General features: G+C 45.6%; 1 protein-coding gene across 4 annotated transcripts in view; it reads left to right on the top strand.

Moving 5' to 3' along the window:
* Positions 1–615: 615 nt before the first annotated feature.
* LOC111955662 (POU domain, class 2, transcription factor 2-like) overlaps positions 616–12,060 on the top strand; it is a 78,923-nt gene continuing 67,478 nt past the window's right edge. For all 4 annotated transcript variants that reach the window (XM_070436335.1, XM_023975907.2, XM_023975908.2 and 1 more), the window contains exon 1: positions 616–1,755. In XM_070436335.1, coding sequence (XP_070292436.1) covers positions 1,656–1,755 — 100 coding nt within the window. In that variant the 5' untranslated portion in view covers positions 616–1,655. The remainder of the gene's footprint in view (positions 1,756–12,060) is intronic.

Raw genomic sequence — 12,060 nt, 5'->3', positions numbered from 1 at the left:
GTGTAAGTGCGCGGCACAGATTGTGGCTTTATAAATGACAGCATACAATGTATCGGCGGAGGGACGGGAGGGGGTGTGGCTGTGGGAATGGAAGCCTATCCTCGGATGTACACACTGCACACGCTGGGCTACAGCTGTAGAAGTTCACAATTAAACTGACCAAAACACATACAGTTAACAAATGCCCGCCAATTTAGCATCTCTATATCTCTAGTTCAATTACTCATACCATAACACGGTGTTACTATGCTGGCAATGCTGCCCGTAACCTTGCATTGCGTAGATATAGCATACGTACACGTATGAGAAGTGCGGAAAAAAATCACCTGCTGAAAAATATATCAAAGACCAACTCAGAATACGTGTCTATTGTGTAATCTAATCGATTAGGTGACCACCACGATTATTGCCGTCATTATAATGAAGTGTAATCAAGAGATCAATACAGAGAATAACAAGTCGTATATGGGATTACTAAGAAAAGGGAGAGAGCAGGGGTAGAAGGGAGCGGGGGGAGGAAAAGAGAGAGGGGGAGAGAAAGGGGGTGGGGGAGTGTAGGCTGTACGGCGGGTGCTCTCGCGCCTCAATGTTGCGAGCAGCGGTGTCAGAGCGCTTTCAGACTGGAGGGAGTCGGACCGAACGAACTGGGGTTCCCAAATAACGGGAACATAGAGACAGACACACAGACGGATGGCGGGACAGAGCCAAAGAAAACATACCGCATAACTGGTACCGTGTTTGTTTTTCGTTCAGCTTTCGTTTAGTAAAAAAAAAAGCAGGTTTATATATTTATATTTTATTTATCGATTGATTGCGTTTTAATTACCGGCCTGTGAAAGAGAGAGGGGGAGGAGCAAAAGCCAGATGGGGGTCCCTGTGTAGCCTTACTTATTATTTAATTATTTAAATGTATCAAATAATTTAATTGTAGGCTATATTTTATCATAATGCTGCTTTGTGTGCATGTATTCGTGAGCTGACCATAACAAGACTGCTAATAACCAAATATAAAGAACCCAAAATAACAACTTCACACTGAACAGTTGGTAAGCTTTTCTATTCCGACAATACACCTGCTATAACCGTAAGTAAAAAATAATCGTTTTTAATGAAAGTAAAACTGGAGAGATATTTATTTAGAAGATTAAACCAAAGCAAAACCGACCGAGGAAAAGGAGGCCGCACATCTGTCTTGATAAGCAAAACATACGGAAATACCTTCAAGAATATAAGAAAATAATATTCGATACAGTTGATATCTAGGATGTTTTGTAGCTACATACAGACCTAACTTTTACCAATGAGAAAATACCAGCGTTAGAGAGTCACACTACGTATTCTGTCAATGACTATCAACAGAAGCCTATTTTACATATAGCTGGCCTGGTGTCCCGACTGTCCGTCTGTGTGTTATTCTCAAGTGATGACCGTTGTCAGATCTATGTAGGGCCCATGTATCCATATCGATATGACAGAGGCACAAAACCAAAAATGTGAATGTAGCATAGGCTAGATACCAACTCAACCAAATATTCTTACTGCTAAACATATTTTGAAACGTCTACCTGGAAAGAATAAGAAGAAAAGCAAAGAAGAACAGAAGACAAGCGCAATTCGAAGAAAACTGCAAATAAAAACCAAGACGACAGCGGATCATGTTTGTTCCCTTGCCGGTGCCGTTCGTCTTTCAGAGAACTGCTTCCGACTTCAGCGCCTGGCGTCTCAAGTCCCCGCTGGCTCTACGCTCCAGCTCCGGTAAGACCTTTGCTTATCCCGCTATAGCTGTTTCATTGGCCATGCTCCTCAACATTCCACATGCATGAAAAACCAGAGTCAGGAAATACCTGTCCACTGAACTAGCAAGTCCTTAGACCACCTCTTGAATTATCAAAAAGGATGAGAACATTTAMCTTGAATTGTTTATCCTCTCAGAGTCGAATCCCCCGCACTCCCCCCACCCAAAAMACATTAGAATGTTTGTATAAAAATCCAAAGTGCAAAAAAACATCTTATTCCAAAAATGTTTTCAAGGAAACGTGGTTCATTATTTACATCCTTTAAACAGTTGCCTATGTGCGGTGTCCCACGCCGTTCCAAGACCCTTTTCTCTCCCCACTTCCATCCCCATCTGTCTTCTCCGCTCCGTCTGCCTCGGTCTATGCACCCGTCTCTCCCGTTTTCGGAGAGATGGACGGTTAAGGGATTATTCATGTTAATTTATCGATCTGGCGGAGATCGATCCCAGGGCCGCGGGAAAAAAGAGGGACAGAGGGTGAGAAACCTTGCGACAAGGCTGGGAGTGGAAAAGATTGAACGAATTACAGGCCATTCTACTTTAATTCTCATATTCTCATATTCTGCGTGAAGTTGATAGTCCTAGTCAATTTACGTTATCAATTTACGTTATTTGTTGTTGACTGTTTTGATGTTGCAACAACCTGTGGAGTATAATAACTATCTCGTCTTGAAACGTCTTTGACACTTTTTGGTGGTGGTGGTTCTATCTAACGACGAGCGCGAGGGAAGGGGGGCGGGAAAGTGATGCTGTCCCCGTCTCCATCCAAGTGGAAATTTCAAATGACAGATGGGACCGATTACATGCACCTCTCCCGGGTTGTGATGATCATGCAGGCTATCTCCTTAACTACATGTCACCAGGAGAAAAACGGTTGACATTTTTAATGAGTGCTGGTGGTTGGTAACCAGGAGGATGGCTTGACAGGTGCTCTGTATGTCCATTGCTTTTGCTGTGACAGAGAGGGGTGGGAAGAGGGGGACAACCATTATAGGTCATTAAATGAAAGGAAAAGGTATAGGTTAAGAGTGAATAATAATGGACACATTTTGGAAGATGTTTAAAATAGGATAAAACAAATGATAACATTAGTGATGTAGTTGAGGGTAGTTTGCACCTTTTTATTTTGTGAATAGGGGTTGTCCACTGATAATGCTAGATAATAATTGTATCCGCTTATGGGTTTACCCACGTATTTACCCCTAATGTTCAAGGTTGACCCACACAACCCTGGGTAACACGTTTAGTACCTTATTCCAGTATAGAGGTGTGAGTAGCATATAAAGTGAACATACTCCCATATGCATACTTGAATAGAAGGGTATAAGTCAATATTCATCTAAAACACGAGGGCTAGAAAAGTGAATATATACCCCCTCTTTTTCTTCTGTCTTCTTTCATTCCTCCAAGTCCCATGAGGAAATGGGTAAAAACATAACACGAAGATGGTCGGTCAGCTAGTAAAGAGCATATCTCTCTCTCTCTCTCTCTCTCTCTCTCTCTCTCTCTCTCTCTCTCTCTCTTCTCTCTCTCTATCTCCTCTCTCTTCTCTCTCTCTCTCTCTCTCTCTCTCTCTCTCTCTCTTGGCCGGGTTGCCGGGCCTTCTGATCTAAGGACCAGATGATGGAGAGAGAGGGGGCTGCTGGGGGTTCGATCCCAGCATGCTTAGGGAGAGCGAGATAGAGGCTAAAGTGGGGGTGAAATAACTGGAGAAGGAGGGAGAGAGAGGGTACAAACAGCATATGTTAGCAAAGATGGGCTATTGGGCTACCAAGTGGATATAAGCTAAGAGCTTATGGGTTACGTTGACTGTGGCGCTGAATAGGCAAAATGAGATTGGCTCAGATTTGGAGTTTAGATTTGGTTTGAAATGCATTTGGAATTGGTTTAAGGGTCAGTTTCCAAGTTTAGAAGAAGCTGAAGTATAGTATTAGAGGTATATCTGTAGAAGTAATAACTTAGTAATACCATATTAATAGTAATAGCATATGTTATTATATCCATAGAAAGACGAGGGAAATGTTACTGAAGTCTAATTGAAATAGATGGTTTGGGCAGAAATAATTCTACAAAACGTCTCGTTTCTCAGGTATATGACCTGCCATTACCCCGTTAGTGCCTTAGGCTTTGACGTTGGTCGCAGCCAGAACAAAGAAAACAAAATGCTGTTTTATTTGACTTTAAAAGCTCCAGAGTTCTTTTTGCCCATAAAAAGCCATCAAATTCAGAGTGCGTCTGTCTGTCTGGTGAGAAACTGTGAATGTTTGCAGCTGTGGTGATTCTTGCAGTCATCGAGTAAACTCCATCTTTTGACTGTCCAGGCAAATTTTCATTGAAATGACGTGGGAACAACGTTGGTTCAACCAGTGTGCGCCCAGTGGGTAGAGTTTATTTGAAGAGTTCACAGTTGCAGAGGCATAGTATCTAACAGGCAGATTTCTGGTCCAGCTACCCGACCACTCCACCACACACTGTTACCTCCATGCTGCTATAGAACCCCAACACCTCACCTCTCTCTATCCAGGAGGAGGCTGTGCACCTGGGCTTGGCGAGGGGAGAGAGGGGGGTGGATGGGTGAAGTCTTGGAGGCCTGCATTAATTGGCTAGTATTTGTGTGTGTGTGTGTGTGACAGCTCGGGTCTGCGAGAGAGGATGGACAGGTTGTGTACTTGATAACTGCACATTGAGGGAAATTATAGAGTTATGTTTTATCTGAACCAGTATAAATTCACAGGTACATATTGTGCAAGTTTTTTTAACCTTGCTCTGCTATTGATCAGGCTTCATTGACTACTTACTGCCTGTGTGTGTGCAGTGTGCAGTGTGTGTGTGTGTGTGTGTGTGTGTGTGTGTGTGTGTGTGTGTGTGTGTGTGTGTGTGTGTGTGTGTGTGTGTGTGTGNCAGGTTGTATACTCGATAATTGCATATTGAGGTCAATTATAGATCTGTGTATGTATCTTATCTGAACCAGTATGAATTCACAGGTACATACTGTCAGAGTGGTTTTAACCTCGCTCTGATATTGATCAGGTTTCATTGACTACTCTCCGCCTGTGTGTCTAGTGTGTGTGTATGTGTGTGCAGCATGTACGTAGTGTGTGTTTGTGAGGGAATGTGGGTCGTGTGTGTGTGTGTGTGTGTGTATAGATCGGATTTAAGGGGGAGCGTTAGCGAGTCCCAGTGCTAACATGATTGCGAATGACAATATGTCCACCAAGGTTTGTTAGGGACATAATGAGGAATCAATAGACACAACAGAGGTGTCAATACAACATGCTTTATTGCATTAAGCCACCTCTCCCATCCCTGCCCCTAACACCGACCCACTCTATTTGTCTCTATCTGCCTCTCTCTTAAACACACAAAGTCACACACTTTTCTTTTTTTTTAGGTCTGACAATAATGAACTCACTGCAGACCACTGATGTAGACTAGCTGTAGAGATGAGAAATATTAATGGACCTCTAGATCTGTGTTTCCCGACCCTGGTCCTCGAGTATCTCCATCATTACACATCTTCGCTGTAGCCCTGAACAAACACCTTATTGAGGGCTTGATGATCAGTTGACACGTTGAATCAGGTGTGCTTGTCCAGGGTCACAATACAAATGTGTGCTGTTGGGGATACTGGAGGACCAGGGTTGGGAAACACTGCTCTAGATATGGGAGGCAGATTTTGGCTCCCTAGCTTGGCTCCTACTGCCTATGTTACCATGGATACATTGATAGGCCATTAGATACATATAGTAATAAAGGTGAACACTGTCTCTCTTCTCTCTCTCCCTCCTCCACTCAGCTTCCCTTCGGAGCCTTGATGGTCACAAAGACCATTAGGAGCCAAATTGGCCTTATTCAGGACACAATGCTATATTTGACTAGCCTGAGTGAATTTGTGTACCGGTGTGTGCACGTCCTTGTACATCCTTGTGTGTGTCTCTATGCAAGTGTCTTTGTGCATCTTTGTGTGCTTGTGCGTGTGTGGAATCTTTTGAGAGTGTGTGAGTGCCAGTGTCCATCGCACATTACCCAAAGGATCGCCAAGCACAGCAGGGCCTCCTTTTCCAATGCACAAACCTCTCAGTGTTCAATGGTCAGTGTCTGTACGCCCGTGGAATGGAACTCATTCTTAACCCTTAATCGAATGCACTTGGTCACAGGCCCCCTTTTTCTCAAACAAACAAATAGCGTACAAGCAGGCACGTTGTAGGGGGAGCAAGTCATGTTTGTACCCACATCTCATACTACACTCCCCTCTCCCTCCCACAATACATTGCCTTGGCCCTGCAATAGTACTGGAGATGAATAGACTAGCGAGCTGGCCCGCCGACTACGCCATAGTGAAAAACCTGCAGGCTTTTCTGCTGATTAGCGGCTGATCTGGGGTCAGGGTTAGCCACCTCTTAATTAAACGGAATAATTTGATTCCACACTGTACAGCAACATAACACTGGGAGAGAGGAGGGCGGTGCTTGGACCTTTGTGACACACGCCAGGCTGTTATCCCATCCCCTCTTGTGTGCTTCTCAATGAAGCCTGGAATGAAAAGAGGGAAAAGCGCCCTGAAGGAAAAAAGGGCCTGCTCTTTTGATTCCAGGGGGCTTATCATAACGAGGAAGAATGTGGGACTTTTTTCTGTTTTAGTAAGCGAATAGCACCGGGGCTAAAGCACCTTGCTGATGAATTCAACTTTAGTTAGGGTGAGATTAAAAGGAAAAGAGAAGGGATGCCCGGTGAGAGTGTGTGTGTGTGTGTGTGTGTGTGTGTGTGTGTGTGTGTGTGTGTGTGTGTGTGTGTGTGTGTGTGTGTGTAATGATAACTCCACTCCTCTGCCACACATAGAGACATGTTGCCAACAACAAGCCGTATAGTTTGGATTGAATAGACCCCAGAAACGTGTCCTTTGTGTGGCCATTTCATGTGTTTGTGTGCTACCTTGGCGGGCAGAATGTTGCGGCGGTTGATACTTTTAGGTAATAAAGGGGACTTGGTCCTGTTTGATTGAATTCCCGCCCCCCTCCCCCATTCCCCTCCACTGGTGTAGGCTAGGGCCGTTTTGGGAGAGATTTAGCCCCCAATTTAATTTAGCGGATGGGAGTTATGATGATGAAGGCGGTGGGGTGGGGGGGTGGGGTGGAAGGATGGATGGAGGGGGGAAGGGAGGGAGGGAGGGGAGGGTTCCCTTATTCCACCTCAGGGACACTCTGTCCTTCCTCCCTCCTTCCTCCCTCCGCCATTGCGAGTGCAAGGGGTGACTGCCAAGGGTTTGAGTGAACAATGTAATATCATGCACCCACAAATGTATGCGTGCAGCAGACAGAAGTAACGTGACAACAATGGAGCGGAGGCTCTGCGTCCAGCTTTTAATAAATCTGAGTGGTCGGGCGCTTCAAAACTCTTCTGCTGTGTGCTTTCACAACCCCACCCCAGCCCCTCCCATTCTCAAATGCGGATGCACTTTTAGATACACACCACACTCACATGTTTACACTCACACATCAGTATGTATGTACATACACAGGGATTATTAACACTTGTTGGACCATAGTACCCGGAGGCTATAGACAAGAGTACAGATGCATAGATGCTACAGACACACCAAACTCATGCCGTGTATGAATAATCAGATACCAATAGGCCATTGAAGGGGTTTTAGTGTCTACTGAGTGTGCTCACAAAGGGTAGTCTGCCTTTAATACGGACACACATTTGCTTATCAGAAAGGAAATAGTCCTTTTCTCTGTTCCGTGCCCGCCGCCTTATCACAGTCCCCCTCTGTTCTTTTCATCCTCTCGTTTTGCTCCAGGAGAGGAGTGCTCCGTCCTGAAATGAATCTGTTGTAGTACACCGCCTCCTCCTCCCCCCCCTCGCGCTCCCTCTCTCTCTCCCCTCTTTCCCTCTACCCCCAGCTCAATGTCATCTCTCTTTACACTACGGGGAGGGTTGAAAGTCGTCACTTTAACCTCTCCATATTGGATATGAATCTTTTAGCCAGCCTCACTCTCGCAGTAACACTCCGAGAGCCCTAATCCACACACACATTTACACTTGCATGTTCACACACACACACATGCACACGCACGCACGCACGCACGCACGCACGCACGCACGCACGCACACACACACACACACACCCACACACACACACACACACACACACACACACACACACACACACACACACACACACACACACACACACACCACACACACCACACACACACAACACACACACACACACACACACACACACACACACACACACACAACAACACACACACACACACACACACACACACACACACACACACACACACACACACACACACACACACACACACACACACAGTAGACAAACCATCCTCTGGCCTTTTCTCCGGGGGGCTTCAATCAAACACATGGTTATAAATCCGTGTGCCTCACCAATGCAGCAGCAACACTTTTTAAAGGCTACATCATTTTGAAGGCCCCTAGTGTGAAAATAGGCATTTAGAGGCCCCTTTCCCACCTTTCTTCTCCTCACAGCATATTGTTGTAGCCCATTTGGGCTGTGGCCTTGGTTGAAGCTACCCATTATTAGGAGGAGTGTATTGAATGAGGAGGAGCCTGCATTACATAAAGAAGATAGAGAGAGCTACTTCTCCCTTCTCCTTAATTGCACCGCTCAGGGATTTGGGAGTGAAAGCATGCATGGATAGTGCTGAAGTAGGATAGGTAAAGCTGAAACCCCCATCACTACTCCACCGTATGAATATGGTAAATCTCCCGTCCGCTCGGTGGCATAATTCTCTATAGAAAATGGGTCCGAGTATACCGGTATTCCTAAGGGGGATTTCCTAAGGAGATTCTGTTATGTAGGCTAGCTCTCCCTTCTCCTTTTTCTGGGGGGCTTTTAAAAGGCTAGCTAGCTGCTGCCCAATCCAACTATCACGGTGTTGCACACCGAGCAGAACTGCTGTTGTAGACCCAATGTTCACTCACTAGCCCTATCACTATCTTCTTCAGTCCGCGCATGGCTTTTTGCAGTCGTCGTTCCCCATCCCCACGCCTCTGTGTAGCTAGCTAGCTGTAGCAAGGTACATTTAGCCGCTGCCCTAAGGCAGTACAGACCATGGTCAGGCACTGATGATTTTAAACAGATCCTTTTCATTCTTAACATTTCCACTGGAATTAGCTMAGAATTATTGCCTACTTCCTCTTGACCTTTTAAAGACGGGTGAATCTGTGCCAGACTAAACGGGTCTATTCGAAAATGTCTCAATATAATGTATAATGAGTCTGACTATCTATTTACGAATTCATATTTTATTGTGCCAAACATGCTAAATAATGAATGGAGAAATAATGTGTGTTGTCCGTATAGATGTCCCCTAAATATGCTTCAATCCCCATTTCACCCTGCTAGCTATGCACAAATATTAGCGTTTGAATTTAGCTATGCTAAAATATGAATGCTAATATCCTCAGATGTTACGTGCCTAATTCACGTGAGCTGAGGCGTTTCGATGAAATGGGCTAAGTGTGTGTGTGTTTTTACCAGCCCCCCTCTTGGAGCAAAGTCTGTGGCCCTAACCCCTCTGCCCTCTTTTGTCTCGCCGTGAGGGGTGCAGGGGGGTCCGGTGGGATGACCTCTGACCTTTTCCCCTCCTCACTGCCCTCCCTCTGTTCTCCCTCCTTCTGCTAATTCATATGCAGCCGTCCCATCAAACCCCATTCTATTCTTCTCTTTCATCTGTCCACGCCTGGCCTATCTGTTGTGTCACGTCTCAAGTTCAAGGCCCGGAGCTTCGCAGTAGCTGGGCTATGCTGGCCATGACATTGAGTGAATTAGCTGGCTACACTTTACATTAAAGACACTGATGAAGATATTTAGACATTGGGGTTAGAAGTGATCTTTGTATAAAGGGGGCTTGAAATTAAGAAATGATGTTACATTTTCGTTATGGACTAAAAGTGCAATATAAATGGAACGGATGTTGAAAAGGCTTTCTGAACGGTTAGAGAAAGGAGCAGATGGGATACAGATTAGTTGGATATCCACTGAGACTAGTTTGTTTTGTGATACAATTCTTAGTCAGATGGTAAGTTTGGTATTTTCTTTATTAGATTTGCTAATGTTTTACGTACAAGCTTTCCGGTCCCGTGTGGCTCAGTTGGTAGAGCATGGCGCTTGCAACACCAAGGGTTGTGGGTTTGATTCCCACGCGGGACCAGCATGAAGAAATAAAAAAAGTTGGAAAAGAGCATTTGCGTAAAGAGCATTTGCTAAATGACAAAAATATAAACTCATGTACGCACACACACTGACGTTTGTGCAAACGCACACACTCCATTGCCAATGCTAGTACTTCTATGGTTCTCATTGACATTGAACATAACATGAGGACCGAATGTAAAACCATTCCGAGAAAATGTCTCTATTGTGGACCCACACTGGATGAAAAAGCCAAATGATTGCAATGAAGGAAAATGGCCATTGGGTAAAACCCACATTCTGCGTTCTTTGTGGAAATTGTGGCCACACATCTCCCAAGGATGCCCGTCTGAATGCATTGTGGGAAGCAATTTGTGGCACTTCAGAGTGTTAGCAAATGACTGTGTTCATGGTGTTCCTGGTCATAATGGAGCGCCGAGCAGCATAATTGGATAATTATTACGGTGAGCTCCAGGTTGTGCTCCTGCTGTATGACTGTAGTCGGTCCGCGGTTTCAAGAGCTTCCAGTCGTTGTGGAAGTGTCACACTGCATCCTACAAATCCCACAAAGCACYGTGGCCGCAACGACAGTACGACTGTATTTCTTCACATTTTTTTACTCATTTTTGGAATTATTTCGTTGTAAATGATTTAAAGGGGGTGAGCGAGAGCAGTAGAGAAAGAAGGCGTAAGCAGGGATCAAACCCCCGCCGCTGGGGGGCGTATACAGTCCAGGGTCGGCAGCACTAATACTATACGAGCCCCCGGCACTATACGACTGTATTTCAGACAGACTTGCCTCTCTCAGATCACATAGGAGAATATGATACTCTTTAGGTAGCCTGTTATGTCGTGGTTATGTCGTGGTTCGGTAACATAACCATGGCCTTGGTCACCGCTACTGCATCCACCCATTCCCTTTCGAGCCATCACATCAAATCAAATCAATTTATATAGCCCTTCTTACATCAGCTGGTATATCAAAGTGCTGTACAGAAACCCAGCCTAAAACCCCAAACAGCAAGCAATGCAGGTGTAGAAGCACATTACTGTTCCTGTTCCTGTTTCTTTGCTGACCCATGACACTCATTCAGAACAGATCACATTCTTGATTATAGACACCCCCACGCACCCCATTGTTTTAGGTTTCCCCTGGTTGAGTTTGCATAACCTGGTTATTTCCTGGTCCAAGAGGAGACTGCTGGGTTGGTCGCAGAAGTGTCACGGGAGGTGTCTCGCGGTGTCTGTCAACACCATTATGGTGGAAAGTCCGGACTGTGCTCCTCAAGTGGATTTACCGGAGGAATACCAGGATCTGCACCAGGTTTTCTCAAAGACCCAGGCTACACGCCTGCCTCCCCATTGCCCCTGGGACTGTGCCATTGACCTGTTGTCTGACTCAGCCCTCCCGAGAGGACATGTCTATCCCCTCTCCTATGCCGAGACAGAGGCCATGGAGACCTACGTACAGGAGAGTCTCCAGTAGAGTTTTATCCGCCCCTCTAAGTCACCAGCCTCCTCAAGCTTTTTTTTTTTGTCAAGAAGAAAGAACACTGAACAAGGCCACCATAAAGTTCAGCTATCCTTTACCCCTCATCCCAACCATCATCAAACAAATGCACGGGGCGCAGTACTTCACGAAGCTGGACTTGAGGAGCACCTACAATCTGGTGCGCATTCGATGAATGGAAGACTGCTTTTTCCATGACCACGGGTCATTACGAGTATCTCGTAATGCCCTTTGGTCTGTCTAATGCTCCTTCAGTCTTCCAGACCTTCATCAACAAAGTGTTTCGGGACATGCTGGGATGGGGCGTAGTGGTCTATATAGACAACATTTTGGTCTATTCTGCTGACCGCGTCCAGCATGTCTCGTTAGTCAGGTCTGTGCTGAGAAGACTGTTGGAGCATGATCTATATGTTAAACAGGAGAAATGTTTGTTTTTCCAGCGGTCCGTGTCCTATATGGGCTAGCTCATCTCCATGGTGGGAGGGGAGATGGAGGAGCAACGTGTCAGCGCAGTCAGGTCATGGCCCATCCCCAACTCCGTGACAGCAGTCCAGCGATTCCTGG

This window comes from Salvelinus sp. IW2-2015, linkage group LG31, assembly GCF_002910315.2.
Source record: "Salvelinus sp. IW2-2015 linkage group LG31, ASM291031v2, whole genome shotgun sequence".
NCBI classification, from domain to species: Eukaryota; Metazoa; Chordata; class Actinopteri; order Salmoniformes; family Salmonidae; genus Salvelinus; species Salvelinus sp. IW2-2015.
This window is presented reverse-complemented; position numbering and strand designations above follow the sequence as displayed.